Source organism: Aedes aegypti, unplaced genomic scaffold (genome assembly GCF_002204515.2).
Source record: "Aedes aegypti strain LVP_AGWG unplaced genomic scaffold, AaegL5.0 Primary Assembly AGWG_AaegL5_hic_scaff_1824_PBJ_arrow, whole genome shotgun sequence".
Taxonomy (NCBI): domain Eukaryota; kingdom Metazoa; phylum Arthropoda; class Insecta; order Diptera; family Culicidae; genus Aedes; species Aedes aegypti.
In genome coordinates, this window is record NW_018735295.1 from 63,289 (window position 1) to 85,666 (window position 22,378).

Here is a 22,378-nt window from a genome sequence, read left to right on the forward strand (position 1 = left end):
CAACAGATTCGCAAGGCTTTAAACTAGTAAATGACACCAACAAGTCATGCTTGCGTTTTAGAAACGCGGTTACAACTTGATTTTTATCACTACTGTTGACATATTGCATCCATAATTGGTACACCTACCCTACATCCTATTTTGTACATCTCTTTAGTGTCAAGGTACTAAAATATACTTTTTTGTTTCTCTATTGAGATTCTGCTACATTTAAAAGAGTTAAAATTACAGGGTGATTACTATTTATTTAGAAAAATCATTCATGTATACATTTCAATTTCCAATATACATCCTATTTTGTACATCTATAAAGTTTGTATCCAAGAAGTATAGATTAATTTTTTCTTCATATACCTAAAGCTGGCACGCACGTTTTCCACAGATATGTATTTTTAATCGAATATCGCTCTAAAATTTCCCCGATTCAAACAGCATTTGTGGTTAAATTAAATCTTTTAAATTGACTAGGGAATAGCAAGAGACTAATTATGGGAAATTTTGGCAAAAATAATATTCCTAGTTTGAATAAAATATTTGCTTTTGGATAACGTTTATGCCAACTGTTATGCTTTCAAAACGAAGGATGTGGAATGAAATTAGGAAAAAGAATGAATTATGTTATCTATGCATAGTCAAGACAAATGTTATAGATGTACAAAACTGGTTGTAAACTGGAAATAAAAATTAAAACATGCATCTTTTTTCTATTTTCATTAATTTTACTGACAGGACATAGTAATCACCCTGTAAGGTTTACTGCCTATTTCTGGATGATATGACTTTATTTTTTTTGCATTGTTTTTTTTATTATTGTTCACGTAACAATAACTATTTTAAATGTATTTTGTCAAAATAATGAAAAGTTTAAAATTTGAAAAATATGTGTTCTGTATCTAGATATATACCTCTCAAACTCGATGATCCCTTCAATCAGGGACGAAAAAAATCATGCTCACTATACTCAATTCACTGAATTTATGCCACCATCAAAGTAACCGCACCACCACCAATATGATTGTACCAATGAAGATGGCACAAAAGTAGATGGGCAAAACAAACAACGATGCCCGTATGTCGTTGGTGTTTTTGAATATCAGAAGCAGAAGAGTGTCAGTTTTAGAAAATTGATTATCAATGAGGTTCAAATTAATTAAAAAATATGCTGCTATATGAGTAATGAAGGATCCGATGCACGGAATGGATTATATTGACGCGTCTTTAGTGTGCCTCGTGCAAAAATTACAACTTCCCGAAGCGGAATGTAAAAAAGTCAAGCTGGTTAGAATGAATATAATTTTTTGTTTCCGATTATCAAAAAGCGATTGAGTAGCAGCAGGTTAAAAGGAAACTGACAATCTTGCGCAAGCGCTTTGCCAATCTTTGTTGTGTTGTCAAGGTGAGGATAAAAACAAATAAAAATCAACGAAGTTCTACCCAGCAAGTATCAATGTAGGCGATGGTAGATTGAGTATTTTCGTCCCTGCCTTCAATATCGAGTAAGGGAGAGTTGACAGTATGATCAGGTCCGTCCCACTCGGGCTCAGATTGGGTACCACTTCTAGTACTGCATTTGGTCCCTCGGTAGTGCAAAAGGTACCCAAGTTTGACAGATTGCAGTACACTTTTCACGGCATTCTAGATTACCTTATGAGCCATAAAATTTTGGGCAATTGCAAGGGACATGGAGGTCTCTATTTGTCTCTGGTATGATATAGTCATCACATTTTGACATTATGTTACATACAATGTGATTTTTTTAACTTTCTTGCTTTTCAAGCTAATGATTTGAAGTATTCTAGAAAGTTGTTCTTTGATTAATTTTGATTAACTTGGTCGAAGATACTAGTTTCGTAAGCCTAAGTAGTACTGTGGCCCTTATATGGCGTTTCCGTTTTATTAAAGATTTGAATTGTGTTTTTACGTGATTATCACTTCGAATTATATTGTTTGAAGATAATACAAACATTTGTGGATACATAGAAGATCTTCCAAAAAATATCATTACTAATACTCTAGAAATTGATGTACTTTTCCAGAACTAACATTAAAAAAAACTCCTCGAAATTCTTCTAGTGAATTTCTTTTGGAAATTCCTTTTAAAATTATTTTAGATACCAACATTCGTAAAAAAAATCCTGCAGCAATTGTTTCTTTGCTAGGTAAGCCCATCGAGAGTTTTAGTTGTTTTTTTTTCACTCAGGCCTATACGGGTTAAATGAACCACTTGTAGATTTCACACAATTCTAGGGCGAAATTTTAGGCGAACTCTGTGAAAACTTCCGGAAGGATGTTTGGAGAAACAGCTAGTAACACTTAATCATTTGTTTTCAATATTTATAGACAGAGCTAGATATGGTAAAGCCCTGTAAGATTACGGAATCTCTTAAGAAGCATAAGGATGAGTTGTTTGAATACTCCTGGAAGAATCTTTAAATGAGTTCTTGTAGGAGAGGGGAACGGACCTGGTGTAGTGGTTAGAACACACGCCTCTCGCGCCAAGAACATGGGATCAAATCACATCCCCGATATAGTCACTTATGACAAAATAAAAAATTATAGTGACGACTTCCGGGAAGTAAAGCCGCTGGTTCCGAGATGAACTAGCCCAGGGCTAAAAATCTCGTTAATAAAGCTAGAAAAAAAATTCTTGTAGGAATTCCTGGGGATTTTTTGGATGATTTACTGAAATAATTGTACCTATTTTTTTGAAGCGTGATTAAACAAATCATTGTAGGATCTTATGAGAAACTTTTGTAAGAACCCTTAGAGGAGGAACTGAAAAAAATTCTGACAGAATTAGTGGTTATATTGCAGGAAAAGTTTTTAATAGGTTTTTCTGAGCAATTTTAGTGATATTTGTAAGTTTCTGAAAAAAAATTATAGATAATACATACAAAACGATCTACTGCAACCATCCAAAAGTTCAATACCATCAAACGGGGTGACTTGCAATAAATTGTAATTTACAAACAAATTTCACTATAAAACTCAAATATCAAAAGAAAACTTGTTATTAATCGGTATTAAGGACTGTTCATTTTATAAAGTGGACACTTTGTTTATGCTATATCTTTTTTTATTTATTGATAAAATCGTAATCGTTCAACTATTATTCTACACTGCTATGAAAATATATCTTAGAAAATGCTTTTGGTTGAAGAGCTAAATATTTTTTCCAAAACTCCTAAGAAAAGCTGTTCGTCAAAGTTTACACTATTTTTCGCAAAACAAAAATCTTAGTTTTTATGAACGAATTGTATGTCTGTATCCTTTACTATCCTACTAAAGGTAAAGCTTTAAAAAATCAATCATATTCGACAATTCTCTGACATTAGGTAACTTTAGTGATTTACCCATTTATGGCCAAATTTGCTGATACACCTTTCAATTTCAGCAAAAGAGAACAGTAAAAAGCGTGTTCAAAACTAGTTTGGATTATTAAAGAAACTATATTTGTATAATCGAGAGCAAAATCGTGAGTTTAAACCACAATCTTAAGAATAAATTTCACAGTTTATGGTAGTTTTACTGAAAATTTTCATACTTTTAAAATCATGTACGCATATTTATCGATCTACAGCAATTTGTGAACGGTTTTTTTCCGAATATTTCAATTGGTAATCTCAGAATAACATATTATGAAAATAATATGTGTAAAATAAAATCGATTTTATTACAGCAGTGTTACCAATTTTGATGATTGTCAATGTACTTTGAAAGCTCTTCTAAAAATAAAGCAATTGTGTTTCTATTGTGCTTTAAATGTGACGTGGGGACTAAATAAGTAACTCTATGAAGGCGTAAGTAATATTTCATATTGATACTATATTAGCACTTACTTTTAACCAAAAAATTCTACTCATATCAAATCCCTTCAAATTTAAAATATAATTCTCTAAAAAATATAAGGGAAAAATTATTTTATTACATCTGTAAAATTGTTGCTCCAAAAATAACTTGATTTTTCCCATCAGACTTCTGATTGACAATCATTGATTTTGATAACCTCTAAAAATCGACCGTTTTAATCGTTGTTCCGTATTCGTGTGAAATTTAACTATTTTAGAGAATTTTTATTATCACAATATTCTACAATACTAGTCGGCTGCTTGGGCACTTCAGGAGTTAATCATCAATATTAACCTCCTTTTCCCGAGCAGCCTAGATAGCGGCGTAGTGTCGGTAGCGGTTGTTTCAACTGGCTAAGAATTAACACTACGGACTGCCTGTTCCGGTGGACAAAAGTCCACCTCACAGGTGACCCCTAATTTATGGTGTGATGCGTACCGTGCCTAGGAATGAATGGTTAGGGGGGTCTAAATAAAACCTAACCGCTAACGGAGCCTGTGGGGTACCAGGGCGCCCTCCACAGTATTGAGTCCTTCCTGTGCTACCCGGAGCAATGGTGCAGGTGACCTTGTGTTTCTCCGAGATAATCGGCTGCCCTTCTTCAGTCTCTATCCTGAGGCTTAATAAGGGTGGGATTATGAATATGTTGACATTTAATTTAAATTATCACCTATATGGATTCGCATTTTGCGTTTTACACAGTGTATTCTGTGCTCTTTCGCCTTTGGCGACTTCAAATAGATACCGATCTGGTTTTTTCGTTGCTGGTCTTTTTCGTGCTGAGATTGTAAAAAGCTTAATCCTGCCTAGTTTGGGTAGTGGCTACGGTTAGGTTAGCTCAGATCAATCTTCAGCATAAAAGAACAGCAACGATCAATCTTTGCAGACTCATGCAAAATGGTGCAGCCCAAGTGGCGCTAGTTCAAGAACCCTACTTTCGTAGAGGAAATTTCTATCTGGGTAACCTTGTGGACCCAGTTTTTGCTACTTTCAGCAAACTTGAAATGGCAAACTCGCGCTCCATGCCGCGCGCATGCGTGCTCGTAAATAAAGCAATCGTTGCTACACTCATTTCTGAGTTGACGACCAGAGATGTATGTGCTGTCACAATTGATGTTTCTGTTGGTGACCTCAATAGGAAATACGTCTATTGTTCGGTATATTTACCACATGATGAACCATCCCCAACGGATGACTTCAAACGAGTTGTCGTACACTGCGTAACAAAAGGCCTTCCGCTGATTGTGGGCAGTGATGCCAATGCTCATCACATCATCTGGGGCAGCTCAGATATCAATTTGAGAGGCTCCAGTCTGATGGAATACTTAAGTAGTACAGACCTTGGATTACTTAACATAGGCAATCGCCCAACCTTCATGGTTTCTAATAGAGAAGAAGTGTTAGACATAACGCTCTGCTCGAATAGAATCAGTCACGAGTTGACGAATTGGCATGTATCAGATGAGGAATCATTATCTGATCATCGCTACATCTTCTTTGAACATTCAGATGTAACTGCGCAGACTTTGCGTTTTAGGAATCCCCGGTCAACAAACTGGGAACTCTATATTGAATTGGTTGCGACCAAATTTCATGGATATTCTCCGTCCATTGAAAATCCAAGTGATCTGGATGATGCCGTTGATACTACAACATCCTACATTATGGAAGCTTTTGAAGAAGCATGTCCTCTGCGGTCTGTAAAGACTACAAGAGGGACCCCATGGTGGAATTCCGATCTGACTAGACTCAGGAAACAATGTAGAAGGAGTTGGAACAGACGCCGTTCAGCTGGATCAGAGTCGTTCAAGTCGGCTCGCAAGGCTTACAAGAAGGCTCTTCGTTCTGCTGAACGATCCGGCTGGAAAAACCTTTGTACAAATGTTTCCAGTTTGAGTGAAGTTAGTCGGCTGAACAAAATCCTTGCAAAATCTAAGGATTTCCAAGTGAACGAAATTCGCTTACCTAATGGTAACTTTACTTCTTCCGATGAAGAAGTTTTAGAATGTCTATTCAATACACACTTCCCCGGATGTGTGGACATAGCATCTACGGATGAACCAAATGTCTGTTCATGTAGTTACGAGTCTCTGGCCTCGGCTCGCAGTATCGTAACTACTGAATCGATTCAATGGGCACTTAATAGTTTTGCTCCTTTCAAATCTCCAGGAGCGGATGGGATTTATCCTGCTCTGCTCCAAAAGGGGTTTGAGTTTATCAAACATGTTTTGAAAAAGCTACTTGTAAGCAGTTTTGCTACCGGGTATATTCCCAGATCCTGGCGTGATATTACTGAATAGTTTATCCCGAAAGGAGGACGTGCGTCGTATGAAGAAGCGAAGAGTTTTAGACCAATCAGCCTGACCTCTTTTCTTCTGAAATGTCTGGAACGCATTATCGATCATCACATCCGTGATGTTTATTTGGCAAACATGCCTCTTCATGTGAATCAACATGCTTACCAATCTGGAAAGTCCACTGTGACTCTTTTACACAAAGTTGTATACGATATCGAGAAAGCATTCGCTCAGAAGCAATCCTGCTTGGGTGTTTTCTTGGATATTGAGGGTGCCTTTGATAACGTGTCTTTCGATGCCATATTGGAAGCCGCACGAAACCATGGGCTACCTACAATGATTACCAATTGGATTCATCAAATGCTCAAAAACCGACATCTCTTCTCGACATTGCGTCAAGCAGCGGCCTTCCTTAGCCGAGTGGTTAGAGTCCGCGGCTACAAAGCAAAGCCATGCTGAAGGTGTCTGGGTTCAATTCCCGGTCGGTCCAGGATCTTTTCGTAATGGAAATTTCCTTGACTTCCCTGGGCATAGAGTATAATCGTACCTGCCACACGATATACGAATGCGAAAATGGCAACTTTGGCATAGAAAGCTCTCAGTTAATAACTGTGGAAGTGCTCATAAGAACACTAAGCTGAGAAGCAGGCTCTGTCCCAGTGGGGACGTTAATGCCAAGAAGAAGAAGAAGCGATTCGAAAATTGAGTGTTTGCGGATGCCCCCAAGGGGGAGTCTTGTCACCACTTTTGTGGAATCTCGTAGCAGATACGCTATTGAGGCAACTCAATAATAGCGGTTTTCCAACACATGGATTTGCCGACGACTATCTAGCTCTGATAGTTGGTATGTGCATAAGCACCCTATTCGACCTGATGCAAAGTGCTCTTCAGGTAGTCGAGAGTTGGTGTCGCCAATATGGCCTTTCGGTTAACCCGAATAAAACATCTATTGTTCTGTTTACGGAAAGACGAAACCGCGATGGAATTCGACCTTTACGTCTTTTTGGCACTGAAATTAATGTGACTGATCAAGTAAAGTATGTCGGAGTCATTCTAGATTCCAAACTTTCATGGACACCCCACATTGATTTCAGAGTCAAAAAAGCTTGCATGGCCTTCGGTCAATGCCGGCGAACCTTTGGTAAAACTTGGGGCCTCAAACCCAAATATATCAAATGGATTTACACAACAGTTGTTCGACCAATATTGGCATATGGATGTCTTGTGTGGTGGCAAAAGGGCGAAGTGAGAACAATCCAATCAAAATTGGGCCATCTCCAAAGGATGTGCTTGATGGCGATGTCTGGTGCGTTCTCTACAACTCCCACAGCAGCGCTCGAGGCCCTTTTCGACGTTGCGCCACTACACATATATCTTAAACAAGAAGCACTTTCTTGCTCTTACCGTTTATGGGTACTGGATCTACTGGAGAAAAATCCAGTGAATCGCAGATCTACACACACTTCGTTGTTTCCACTTTTGGTGAATTGGGACAAAATTGTCCTTGCTCCAAGTGATCTCACAGTTGCTTGTCACTTTCCTTACATGACATTTATCACACAATTCCCTTCACGGGAAGAGTGGACGTCTGGCTATTTGGAAAGAAGTATATCAAACAATATAGTATGTTACACTGATGGCTCCCTTCTTGAAGGTAGAGCTGGTTCAGGAGTATATTCTCGTGAGCTATGGCTGAATCAGTTTTACTCACTTGATAGAAACTGCACCGTTTTTCAGGCGGAAATATTTGCCCTTATGTGTGGAGTGCAATCAGCACTTCAACAGCGCGATGGGTAAAGTCATATACTTCTGTTCAGATAGTCAAGCTGCTATAAAAGCTCTCGCTTCGGCCAACTCAAGGCCGAAGCTTGTTATCGCATGTCGAACTCAAATTGAGGAACTGAATTCAGTCAACTCTGTAAACCTTGTATGGGTACCTGGCCATTCTTCCATCGCTGGAAATGAATTGGCTGATGAGCTAGCTCGCGATGGAGCATCGCATGACTTCATTGGTCCTGAGCCAGCTATTCCAATTTCGAAGTGCTGGGTGCAGCTTAAGATAAACTCTTGGGCGGCAACTCAGCACAAGCAATATTGGAATAGTTTGGAGTCGTGTCGTCAAACAAAATTGTACATTACTGAGCCATCTCCAAGGGTGGCGAAGTATTTAACAAATCTGTCAAAGCAGAATTGCAGTCTCTTGGTCAGAGCGTTGACAGGCCACTGTCGACTCAACTATCACATGGCAAATATTCAGCGTGCTGACTCATTTGTGAGATAGGGGCCCAAATAGCCGTAGCGGTAAACGCGCAGCTATTCAGCAAGACCAAGCTGAGGGTCGTGGGTTCGAATCCCACCGGTCGAGGATCTTTTCGGGTTGGAAATTTTCTCGACTTCCCAGGGCATAGAGTATCTTCGTACCTGCCACACGATATACGCATGCAAAAATGGTCATTGGCATAGTAAGCTCTCAGTTAATAACTGTGGAAGTGCTCATAAGAACACTAAGCTGAGAAGCAGGCTCTGTCCCAGTGGGGACGTAACGCCAGAAAAGAAGAAGAAGACTCATTTGTGTGTGATAGTTGTGACTCCGATTATGGAACTTCGTATCACCTGATATGTAACTGTCCAGTTTTTACGCAAATGCGATTCCAATTACTTGGCAAACACTTATTAAGTGAAACTGAATTCAGACGCCTGAATCTTCAGGACATTCTGTTATTCTTAACCCGCTGTGGTAATGAGCTATAGGCTCTCTTTACGCTCATGCGTTTTGCAGTGCCCTTTTTAGGGCGCTGTTCGAACCCATTGTGGTATGGAGCTACATGCTCTCATTTCGCTAATGCGATCTTCCCTCTTCAAGGGACCCCACTCCTATTTCCTCCCATCTTTCCCTTCCCTTTCCTCTCCCATCGGGTAGATGATGAAATAGGCTCAAATATGGCGATGGCACAAATCTCCCAACTGGTGGGGAACGTGCCTTTGGAGCCGGCCTTCTGATACCTGATAAGTAATATTTCATATTGATACTATATTAGCACTTACTTTTAACCAAAAAAATCTACTCATATCAAATCCCTTCAAATTTAAAATATAATTCTCTAAAAAATATAAGGGAAAAATTAGTTTATTACATCTGTAAAATTGTTGCTCCAAAAATAACTTGATTTTTCCCATCAGACTTCTGATTGACAATCATTGATTTTGATAACCTCTAAAAATCGACCGTTTTAATCGTTGTTCCATATTCGTGTGAAATTTAACTATTTTAGAGAATTTTTATTATCACAATATTCTACAATACTAGTCGAACGAAATATGTTTACACATTAAACATAATTCTTTTAAATGCCTTGAAAACTGATACTTGGTGGAGGTTCAAAATCGTGGCCAGAAAACATGATATAGATTTAATTTACAATAGTAATACTCTGCATGGCGTTTTTATAACTAAGAATGCAGATAGACATAAATCAGCTGATATTTGATTAAACTTTAATTTCTTCTCAAAGTCTAACGATTCCCAACAAACATTTTAGCTGAATAAGAGTTGAACAAATCACTCTTAAGCTAATATCAGCTTAACAAACTATTATTCAATTACTAATGTTAGCTGGGTTAGCTTTTGGGTGTACCGATAAAAATGCTTATTTTAACTGGTTTAGTATTGTTTTTACGCAAAAGTTTGAAACAACATTATGATTCAAATGCCGAACACTGTATTCATTCTGTCTCATATTCCGAACACCTTGATTCAAATTCCGAACAACATGAATAAATCGTATTTAAATTAACAATTTCGCAAATAAATTTATCTGAGCTAGTTTATCTGGCCTCGAACTACAGAATAATAGCTACTCCCAAAGTAAAAAATAGATTGGGAGACGGTCAAATTGAATTGCAAATGACTGCCATTTCCCGGTAACACTGCGGAACACGTTTTTGTCTCCAGCATCAAAATACCTCTATTTACTTAATACTACTTACTTACTTACTTATTTGGCTTTACATCAATTATCTTGATAAAGCCTCGCCAACAATATTTCGCCAATTCCCTCGGTTCATGGCCGCTTCTCTCCATCCTCGACTGTGACCCACATTTACTTAATTAAGGGTTGCTGAATCAATTGCCGTTTACAGAAATATCATAGCACGTCTAGTTTTTGAGATATTTACTGTTGAAAATGCAAAAAATGACTATTTCAGCCAACTTGCATGCAAGTTTGCCAGCTTATAAGGTACTTTATTTGCTTAATTTGCCACAGAATTCAAACTTTATGTGTATAACAAACAATTAATCGATGTTCATAATGCTTTTGATGCGCAAAAGCCATTTTTTGATGGTTTAGAAAAGTATTGTGTTTTGCCATATAAGAGAAACGAAAATTTTTGTATGGAGACTGCAAGCATGTTGAAAAAAATCGGTTTAACCTAAATTTAATCGTGGAATTTCAACCAAAATATATCTAAAACGAAAGTTTAAGTCCTCTTTTGCATGCTTGGTGGATAAAATCACAAAAAAGTTTGATAAAATATACTTCAAATTTTGGGTAAAAATCAATAAAACCAATGTTTTATACAACTTTGGCGACCTGCAGCCAAAAATTGTGACGTGCTGGGAAATTTCTGAGAACGGCATCAGATTCAGCAACCCCAATTCTACTAGAGACACCTAATTTGATCCTTGAGACACGCAAAAATGTCATTTTTGTTGCGCTGTGTAATTTAGTGAAATATTTCAGCGAAACATTTCAACCAAATCGCCATACGAAAACCGAGTGTGCGGAATATGAGTCTGTTCGGAATTTGAGACAAAACGGTACCTATACGGGGTGACTTAATTTTTACTATAATTTTAGTTTGTCAGCAACCTGGCTGCTTGTTCATGTTTAGTTCGCAGCCCCCAGGTGATGACTAAGTAGCTCAAATTTTACAACGACAGGGCTGGGAAGTGCTCAAGTAGCTCTGCACCCTACATTTTTCCTCTTATTTTTGCGATATGACCTAATATGCACTGCCAGTCGATCCAGTGGATATTGTAAATTTTCCTATCAGAATGATTTGAAATTTGTAGTACAAACCAGAGTTTTGTGATCAAGTAAGGATATATTCATTCCCTGTCGAGCTTTTGGACGAGTCGGACGCATTGTTCCGTTCATCATCACGCGAGTCTCAAACAAGTGGAGTTTTATTTTTTCATTCCTCACGCCGAGGGTGTTTTTTTTTATATCATTTGCCATTCCTGCTTGTGAGAAGTATCTGCCGCAAGGTGATTCCTGCCGACGACGGGAAGCGAGCTGGCTTTGGCGATGCCATTGCAGCATCGTTCATCTTTAACCCAAGACGATCATCGAAATCAATCATCGTCATCATTTGGTCGCCAATAACAACGACGACGACAACGGCGACAAAGGCGCATCGGCTGTTGTAGTGATTTGTGCATCAACAAAACCTACCTACTCCGGACGGATAAGTAGCCTTCGCTATTCATTGTCTTTCGCCTTGTTTTTCCTATCCACCATCTATCACGTGCTAGTTGTTTTCGGGTCCATATCAGTGGTTGCCAACTTGCGGCCCACGGCCCACTTGAATTAGCTTAAAAGTTTTTTTTTTTTATTATTATTTTTTTTTATTATTATTTTTCTTTATTATTATTATTATTGTTTGGATTAATTCTCTAGTAATAATCATCAACCCTTTCTTTTTTTTTTTTTTGTACATATTAGGTTAGTTGTTGTATTATTATTAGCATTATTTTTGGCTTCTGTGGTCCACTACGTACTGATCCATTGCAATGGACGTAACAGATGACGGCGGGGGGCCGAAAAGATCCGATATCTCCGATGATGATGTTGAATCAATAGAATCTCCCTCGTTTGAAGAATTAAGTCCAACCATCCCTGGGAAGCTTCAAGAATCGATGGATACTTCCGTTAATGACACCGCATTGCTTCCCTCCACCTCAGGGGCAAACAATACTGGTTTTACAACACACCCCATAGTCAATCCTCCACATTCCCAGACAAATGACTCTTCTATCACTCTTTCCACTGTGACCCCCCGCCCAAAAGCCTATCCACCCGGATCTAAGGGTCCCTTTCTGGTTTTTTTTCGGCCCAAAGGCAAACCGTTAAACAAAATTCAAATTCAGAAGGATCTGGCAAAGTCGTTTCGAGACATTGTCGAGGTGTCTTCGCCCAGCCGTAATAAACTGCGAGTCACCGTCAGTGACCGCGAACAAGCCAACAGAATTGCTGCCTACGAGCTTTTTTTAAGGGAGTACCATGTCTATGTCCCTAGTCTAGAGGTCGAGTGCTCAGGAGTAGTCACCGAGCCGTTTTTGACATGTGCAGACATCAGATCTGGTACTGGAGGTTTTAAAAATCGTGCCGTTCCTCCAGTACAGATAATTGATGTCAAACAAATGAACCACGTGTCATCTGATGGCACCAAAAGTCCTTCAAATTCGTTTCGAGTGACTTTTTCTGGGTCAGCCCTTCCGGACGTCCTCGTGATTGGGCTTCTTCGTTTACCTGTCCGTCTCTATAAACCGACGGTTATGCATTGCGAAAAATGCCAGCAATTAGGGCACACCGCAACGTACTGCTGTAACAAACCTCGTTGCATCACGTGCGGAGAGCAGCATGTGGAGGGCCCTTGTCCAAAGGAACCAAAATGTACCTGTTGTGGACAAGCTCCACATGAACTAGTCGCATGCCCGAAGTTCATAGAGCGGGAGAAACACACAATTCGCTCCTTGCAACAGCGGTCAAAGCGATCTTACGCAGAAATACTGAAGAAGATCGCTCCGGCCATTGATCCACCAGCCCAATCCATTAACAGCAATAACCTCTTCACTTCCCTGCCTATTGATGATCAGGGCTCTGGCTCTGAGGATGGGGAAGAGTATACTGTCATTAATACAGGAACCAAGAGGAAGCGAGCCATTGCAAAACGGCTCAAGCAACGCCAGCAAGCTTCTCCAAACGAAGCTGTTAGACAGGTTCTCCAACCATCCCTGGAAAAATCAAGAAGGGACAGAAGCCCCGCTAAAGTTCAACCTCCTGGTTTTAGATTATCAGCTGGAGACTTTCCGTCACTTCCGGGAACATCTAAAACCCCAGATGTCCCAATTTTTCACTCAGAAAGCCAGGAAAATCGAAAACAATATGTCGATGCTTCTGGAAAAATGACTCTTTCTGGGATAGTGGATATCATCTTCGAAACGTTAGAAGTCTCACCCGCTATAAAAAGCCTTATCAGTATGATTCTTCCTTTGGTAAAACCCCTTCTGAAGCGACTGGCTTCAAATTGGCCGATTCTTGATTCGTTCATATCCTTCGATGGCTAATTTAACCAACGAGGTCGGGGATATGATCGAAGTGCTACAGTGGAATTGTAGAAGCATTATTAAAAACATAGACGCGTTCAAATTTTTAGTTCACAGTACGCGCTGTGACATATTTGCTCTTTGTGAAACATGGCTAACTTCTGAAAAAGATGTCCCATTCCACGATTTTAATATTATTCGTCTGGATCGAGGGAATGGGTATGGAGGAGTGCTTTTGGGGATCAATAAGCTCCACTCCTTTTATAGAATTGATTTCCCCCCGATGGTAGGCACTGAAGTAGTTGCTTGTCATGTTACTATACGAGGTAAAAGTTTCAGCATAGCCAGCGTGTACATACCGCCCAATGCCAGAGTATCCCGCAGAGATCTTTCGGCCGTATGCTGTGCTATGCCTGCGCCATGGTTGATTCTAGGAGATTTCAATTCTCACGGTACAGCCTGGGGGTCACCGAGGGATGACAACCGCGCTTCCATGATATATGATCTTTGTGACTACTTCAACTTGACAATTTTGAACACTGGGGAAGCAACACGAATAAAACCTCCAGATCCTCCAAGCATTTTAGACCTCTCAATCTGTTCGAGTTCACTATCATTGGATTGCACGTGGAAAGTAATTCAAGATCCCCATGGTAGTGATCACCTGCCTATCAGAATTTCAGTTACCAATAATTCGAATCCAATTCATCAGATAAACCTCGCGTATGATCTCACCAAGCACATTGACTGGGAAAAGTACGCCAAGGGGGTTTACGAGGGCGAACAGCTAGTTGATGTTCTTCCTCCGTTGGAAGAATGTCAATTTCTCTCCGCGTTAATTATTCAGAGTGCTCTTCAAGCCCAGCGTCGCCCTTTTCCAGGATCTTCAGTACGAAGCCGGCCACCCACTCTTTGGTGGGACGACGAGTGTACGAAGGTCTATCGCGATAAATCCGCCGCGTTCAAAAACTTTCGCAAACGCGGTACACTAGAAAATTACGAGCGGTTTACTAAACTCGAGCGAAAATTTAAAAGCCTCGTAAAGGCAAAAAAACGCGGATATTGGCGTAATTTTGTTAACGGGTTATCGCCCGAAACGTCAATGAGAACACTTTGGACCGTCGGGAAAAGAATGCGGAACGCTTCTACGGTCAATGAGGATCGCGAAAGCTCTCCTCGGTGGATCTTCGACTTCGCCAAGAAGGTTTGCCCGGATTCCGTTCCAACGCAACGACCTATTAGAGACGTTCATACCGACAGAAACGACATGGACGAACCGTTTACGATGGTTGAATTCTCACTTGCTCTCCTCTCATGCAACAACTCTGCCCCAGGCATGGATGGAATAAAATTTAGCATGCTTAAAAACCTCCCAGACGTCATTAAGAGGCGCATGTTGAATCTTTTCAATCGAATTTTGGAGGGCAACATTGTTCCGGATGACTGGAGACAAGTGAGAGTGATAGCCATCAAAAAACCCGGAAAACCCGCGTCGGATTATAACTCGTATCGACCTATCGCGATGTTATCATGCATTCGAAAGCTGTTGGAGAAAATGATTCTCTTTCGGCTTGACAAGTGGGTTGAATCGAACGGCCTTCTATCAGATACGCAATTTGGTTTCCGCAGAGGTAAAGGAACGAACGACTGTCTTGCGTTGCTTTCTTCAGAAATTCAACTGGCCTATGCTCAAAAGGAACAAATGGGTTCAGTCTTCTTGGATATTAAAGGGGCTTTCGATTCAGTATGTATAGATGTCCTTTCAGACAAACTCCACGAATGTGGTCTTTCCCCAATTTTGAATAACTACTTGCATAACTTGTTGTCTGAGAAACGTATGAGCTTTTCTCACGGAACCTCAACAACTTCACGAATTAGCTACATGGGTCTCCCCCAGGGCTCATGCTTGAGCCCCCTGCTTTATAATTTTTATGTAAGAGATATTGATAATTGTCTCGTGGAAAATTGCTCGCTAAGACAGCTTGCAGATGATGCCGTTGTTTCTGTAATAGGACCAGGGGCGGATGATCTGCAAAGACCGTTGCAAGATACTTTAGACAATTTGTCTACGTGGGCTGTAAAGCTGGGTATCGAATTCTCTCCGGAGAAAACTGAGTTAGTTGTCTTTTCTAGGAAGCGTGACCCAGTAGAGATCAAGCTTCAATTCATGGGTAAGGAACTAACTCAAGGCCTTTCGCACATGTATCTAGGGATCTGGTTCGACTCTAAATGCACCTGGGGAAAGCACATCAAGTATCTGCATCAGAAGTGCCAGCAACGAATCAACTTTATGCGTACACTCACAGGAACATGGTGGGGAGCTCACCCGGAAGATCTGATAAAGTTATATCGTACAACAATACTTTCGGTCCTCGAATACGGTAGCTTTTGTTTCCAATCCGCGGCGAAAACTCACATCTTGAAGCTGCAGCGTATTCAGTATCGCTGTATTCGAATCGCTTTAGGATGCATGAACTCGACTCATACTATGAGTTTAGAAGTATTAGCAGGAGTTCTTCCTTTATCAGACCGTTTTGCGGAATTGTCGCTCCGGTTCCTCATCCGCTGTGAGGTGTTAAACCCATTGGTAATTGAAAATTTTGAAAAGCTAATCGAACGAAATCCTCAAACAAAATTCATGACACTGTACTACTGGTACATGACTCTGGAGATTAACCCTTCCTCGAATTTACCCCACGGTTGTCGCTTCCCAGTCTTCTCCAATTCAACTGTAGCTTTTGATCTGACCATGAAGCGTGAAATCCATGGAATTCCAGAACCACTCCGTTCGGAGTATATACCATTAATTTTCGCAGACAAGTTCGGCCAAGTCAGCAGCGACAGAACGTTTTACACAGACGGGTCAAAAATAAATGATTCCACTGGTTTTGGTGTATTTAATGAATTTCATAGCGCCGCCCATAAACTTCAAAATCCTTGTTCCGTATATGTCGCTGAATTAGCGGCGATACACTACGCATTAGAGCGAATAGCCTCTCTTCCCTCTGATCAATACTTCATTTTCACGGATAGTCTCAGCTCCATAGAGGCTATTCGTTCAATGAGGCCGGTAAAGCACTCGTCGTATTTCTTACGAGAAATACGATCTATTTTGAGTGCTCTATCGAATCACAACATCACCTTGGTTTGGGTCCCTTCTCATTGCTCGATTCCGGGCAATGAGAAAGCGGACTCACTCGCCAAGGTGGGCGCTATGGAAGGTAATATTTACGAACGGCGTATTACCTTCAATGAATTTTTCACAATTGCTCGCCAGCAAGCCATGATCAGTTGGCAACAAAAATGGAATGAAGGGGATCTGGGCAGGTGGTTACATTCTATTCTCCCACAGGTATCGAATAGACCGTGGTTTAAGGGGTTGGACATGAGCCGAGATTTTATCAAGGTAATGTGTCGTCTGATGTCCAATCACTACTCCCTGGGCTCACACTTTTATCGAATAGGCCTCGCAGACAGCAATCGATGTGGTTGCGGCGCAGGTTACCAAGACATCAATCATGTCGTGTGGTATTGTCCCGAATACGAAATTGCCAGAACCAATTTATGTGCATCCCTCAGGGCCCAAGGAAAACCAGATAAGGAAGACATTAGAGATGTTTTGGGTAGGCTAGACTTCGATTACATGTTCCTCCTCTTCAAATTTTTGAAGGATATTGACGTTTTTGTTTGATCACCCATGTCTGTCGTTCCGTTTGTCCACCTTGCTTTCCTTGAAACCGTTTTGTTGTATCGTTACAGGTCGTTTAAGTCCGCCCCATGATTGACGAACAGCACCATACCGCCACTTTGCTGCTAACTGTGATCAATCAAACCTTTAAATCCCATCCTTACCCAAAAAATAATTGTATTCCCTAACCTCGACCAAACCGCGAGTTTTTCGGTTCCCCAAAACTAACATAGATATTTAAGAAGCAAACAAGATTTTGTAAACCAAATCAAATGAATTCGGCTCCGTTATGCCTGACGGCGCTTGAGCCTATCAAATAAACGAATAAGTAAAAAAAAAAAAGGATATATTCATAACATTTGGTTTGAATAATAAATCATGCTGCAGACATAAATTGTTTCTTACAACTGTGTTCTGAAGACCTTTAGATTTTCAATTTTCATGAAAGCCTTTATTATTATATCATATGATGCTTTATGGATAGGAATTAAAATGTTCTTCGAGAATTGGACGGGTCTAGACTAGTGCAATATAGACAGTAGACTCGGTAGATCATTATGACCCGAATTCAAGGACGATTTGAAAAATTTCGAACGTTTTGTCAAAATTACGTCTTTGATGGATGTATAAACTAGTGTGACCTATAGATGTTCTGTAATATTTGTCAACAATATTTCAAATCTATACTTTTCCATCACTCATGAAACTACAACTAAAAGTGAGGCTATGGGATAACTATGGTTATATAATGCCAATAATATAATACTGATGTAATGCTAATAAGCCGTTTCAATAGCATTTTCTTGCGACTATGATTTTGTTCGCGATTTATACTAAATGTTACGTCTCTTTTTCTGCGCTATAATCTCTACGTCATAACTTTACGTCATTACGTCGGAGATAGAATCCCATCCCTGGTCCTCGACGTGAGAAGCGTACGTTCTTACCACTACACCAGGCCTGTCCACGATTGCATTGTTAATAGATTTGTTCAATTTGCTTGCAGTCTCCATACAAAGCTGTAGGATTCTTTTATATGGCAAAATGCAATATTTTTCTGAAGCATAATTATTATGAACTTTGTTAATTAGTATACATTGACACATAAAAAATGTATTTCTGTGATCAATTAAGTAAATAAATCGCCGTACAAGATGGAAAATTTACGCGCAAGATGATTGGAATCTATATAAACAAACTGCTAATATCTCAGAAACTTGACGTTCTATTATACTTTCGAAAATGACAATATTTTTGGTGATACTTGGGATAAAATAAATGTTTCGCAGAGCAATTTGCTCAATATATTTCGCCAAGTTTAAAGATAACATAAAAATTCGATGCTAATCACTAGATTTTGCGTGAGATAATACCTATATTGCTCGAACTGTAGTCTTATTCCCCATTATGGGAACAAATGATTTTCAAGCATTTAAAATAATACACCTTTACGATATGCTTAGTTACGCCTTTACATAAAAAAGTCGTATTATATATTTTATTTGCTGCATGCAATGACTGCAATAATACCATGGAAACCACGTTAATGTCTTTTGTTTTCTGCTGTTTTCATAAGCTTTGTGCTCTACAAGCATATCATGATTGAATGGTTTAATACATTGATAAAATAATTCTCAAACCTGCGGTAGAACTTTTGACAGCTGCGGTAGAACCAAAGACATTTTTATGGCTACCGCAAGACGGAAATTTCCCAAAAGATCCGCAATACAAATCAAAAATTCTAGCAAGCCATGCTTTTAAAAGTCATATTTTTTTTATTAGAATTAGACATCATTTCAGAAACACTTATCAAAATTTTCGTTCTCGAAATTGTAATTCAATAAACTCAAAAAAAAACAAGAATGTCCGCCCATAGTCTAACAGAGGAACAAGGGCGCCAGTTCCGTCAGATGTTCGAGATGTTCGACAAAAATGGCGACGGTTCGATCAGCACATCGGAACTGGGATCGGTCATTCGGGCCTTGGGTATGAATCCCTCCATTGCGGAAATCGAGCAAATGATCCACGAGGTCGATTTGGACGGAAGTGGGTCGATTGAGTTGAACGAATTTCTCATACTGATGGCACGTAAGTCACGGGAGGGTTCCACACAGGAAGAGCTACGGGATGCGTTCAAAATTTTTGACAAGGATGGAGATGGATTTCTCACGGTTGACGAGTTGTCGGCTGTTATGAAGAACTTTGGCGAGAGATTGACCGATGACGAACTAGCAGATCTGCTGGAGGAAGCCGACATCGATGGAGACGGAAAGATCAACTATGAAGAATTTGTCATCATGTTGAGCAAGTGAACAAATGGTTTGATTATTAATCACTTCGTTTTGAAATATAAAATATAGAAATGATTCTTCATTTTCCATTGCAAACAACGCGGAAAACATAGAGCATAATAAATGTACGATATTATAAAGGAGGTCGAAAAATGTTCCCAATTCAACAAATCCTCATCATGCTAACAGTGTGTAAAAGACTCTGGATTTCGTGTTCAATGTGTGTTACCCGATAATCCGCACATAAAACATAATCTTCTGATAAAAAAAAACATGACATCGAAAAGGAATGCCTTCAACCTCGTCCAAATACCTTTAAGGGATTCCAAGCATTGAGTGCCACCCGCCGTCGTAACAAATTTTCGCGTTCTGCTTGCTAGTCGAAGCCATATTTATGATCCCCGCCATAAACCTCCACCCCATCGTAGGACCCTACAAGCAACTATTTACCAACTGTGCTTCCTTAGCTCACAGTGAGAAAACAGCCATAAGATTTTATACTCGTCCATTCACTTTGCTGCCGAGCCGACAGGTATCTAGCTAGGCATGTGTATAGGTTTCCAGTTACATACATTTCCTTGTAACTGGTCGTATCTAGCACTCAAACAGCACCGCAGGGTGCTTTCGCCATCTCCATGTAGGCCCACTCGATGCCACATACGAGATTTAACGCTTCATTTACGTCTCAGCCCTTTCCGCTCGTATGCTGACTTTGGAGGGCACTTTAACGACAAGCTTCTTCCGCCTCTCACCTTCGAGTACTAAGTTATGCTAGCCTTCTCTAAATTAAACAACCACGCTTCTCCATGGGATTGCAATGGAAGATGAGCGATGATGGTTAAAAATTCATCTTCTCCATCTTTCTTGCGTTACGTCCTAACTGGGACAAAACCCGTTTCTCTGCATAGTGTTCTTATTAGTACTTCAACGGTTATTAACTGCGAGCTTTGCATGCTAATCGACCCTTTTTGCATTCGTATATCGTGTGGTAGGAACTAAGATATTTACTTTATGAAATTGGAAATCGAGAAAATTTCCAACCCGAAAAGATAGTTGACTGGTGGAATTCAAACCCACGACCCTCTGCTTGGTCTTGCCGAATAGCTGCGCGTTTACCGCCACGACTATCTGGACCCCTCTATACATATTGGGAGCTTTGACCTTAATGTGATTAATATTATGAAGTCCATTTTTGGTATCACATTTCTTCTGAGACAGCGCTTACTTATAGTTTATAAACACCACCTTAGTTTTTGTTTCGTTCATCTACCGTTTTGTCTCAAATTCCGAACAGACTCATATTCCAAACACTCGGTTTTTGTATGGCGATCTGGTTGAAATATTTCGCTGAAATATGTAACCAAATAACAAGGAAATGGCAGTCAATTGCGATTCAATTTTAACGTCTCCAATATATTTTTACCGTGGGAGTGGTGATGATTCTCTAGTTTGAGACAATAGAAATATCAGTAATAGAACGCTAGAAGCGCTGTTCGCACAAAACTGATTTTAATTATTATTACCTTAAATTATGGTTTTTCATTGTTTGTTCAATACCATGTCGTCGTTTTGGTTTTTATAATTAATTCGACACTTTGATGCCCGGTACTCACGCTGTCAGTTCGTGGCAAACTAGATGTTGGTAACACGAACAGCAGCAACATTAGCATTATTAGGTTAATGCTTCTACTTTTGAGACCATATGAACAAGCTCAGTTAAATTTATTTGCGAAATAATTCATTTAAATACAATTTATGCGTGCTGTTCGGAATTTGAATCAAGGTGTTCGGAATATGAGACAGAATGAACACAGTGTTAGGCATTTGAATCAAAATGTTGTTCGATACTTTTACGTAAAAACAATACTAAAACAGATTTTATCAACATTTTTATTGGTACACCCAACAGCTAACAGTTAGACTTTGCGAAGAAATTAAAAGTGACACAAATATCATCCAATTTATGCCAATCAGATGCATATGAAGTCTTTGTTGGCCTCAAGTGTTTATTTGTTTATCATTACAAACATTAAATCCATTACTTTTATCGAGAGTTTCTCTGTTGGAAAACACTATCATCATAAGCAATGCCCAGCTCAGTATGGGAGAAAAATAAAGTTGTATAATTCCACGGGGCACCCCCTATGATTATTTCTTAGGGTTAGAGGAAGACTTCCTGAAAATTTCAGATCATTTGGTCGTTCCATGAGCTGGCGCAATTGAATTGAAGTTAATATGGGATTTTCAGTTCACACATATGGGAAACTGCACATAATCTCCTGTTTGGGTCAGGAAAATTGTTGATCGCGTTCAATTGAACCCAGAATGTCAAAAACACTACTTGATACCATAGCGAACAATATTTTAGAAGGTTGTATGATGATTAAAATTGAGAAAGTTGGTTTTTTAACTATCTGAAGTAGATTTGCAATAATGCTTGGTGTTTCTTCAACATAGCTGGGTGGTAGCTATTAAGCGCATCATAGCCACCTATAACGCTGGGCGAGTTGCGGTACAAGGTGCATGCATATATGTGATTGTACGGGAGTGCTGATCTAAGCCTAACTTTCAGCTACTGAAAGGCAGTGGTGGAAAGAATCATGTCGTTTACGCAAAATGAACCAATATTAAGCAGGATCCACGCTCACGCGCTCACGAACCAACAGCGACCGATTTGGTCACAGATTCTTGAATCGGAGAACCAGAACAAAACAAATGTAAAAAGAGCGAAATTGCTGGATGAGCAGAGTCTGCTCACAGCCGTTCTTTTTTCCGTTCCTAGCTATTTATGTGAATAATTGGATGGATTATGATTATAATAGATCGATTACAAACTAATGTACGACAGTATTGAGAAAATTGACCGATATGTGGTGTTATTGTAGAAATATCACAGGGAATCGGACGCGTGATTGCATGTCAA

General features: G+C 39.6%; 1 protein-coding gene across 1 annotated transcript; it reads left to right on the plus strand.

Annotated features, from left to right (window-relative positions):
* The first annotated feature begins 18,949 nt into the window (after positions 1–18,949).
* On the plus strand, positions 18,950–19,599 carry LOC5567130 (calmodulin-beta). The gene has a single exon (XM_001651505.2). It carries the CDS (start codon positions 19,027–19,029, stop codon positions 19,474–19,476), a length of 450 nt encoding a protein of 149 aa, XP_001651555.1. The 5' UTR covers positions 18,950–19,026; the 3' UTR covers positions 19,477–19,599.
* Positions 19,600–22,378: the final 2,779 nt, after the last annotated feature.

Coding starts and splice junctions, on each gene's coding strand:
- LOC5567130 (XM_001651505.2), top strand. CDS start 19,027: ATGTCCGCCCATAGTCTAACAGAGGAACAAGGGCGCCAGTTCCGTCAG.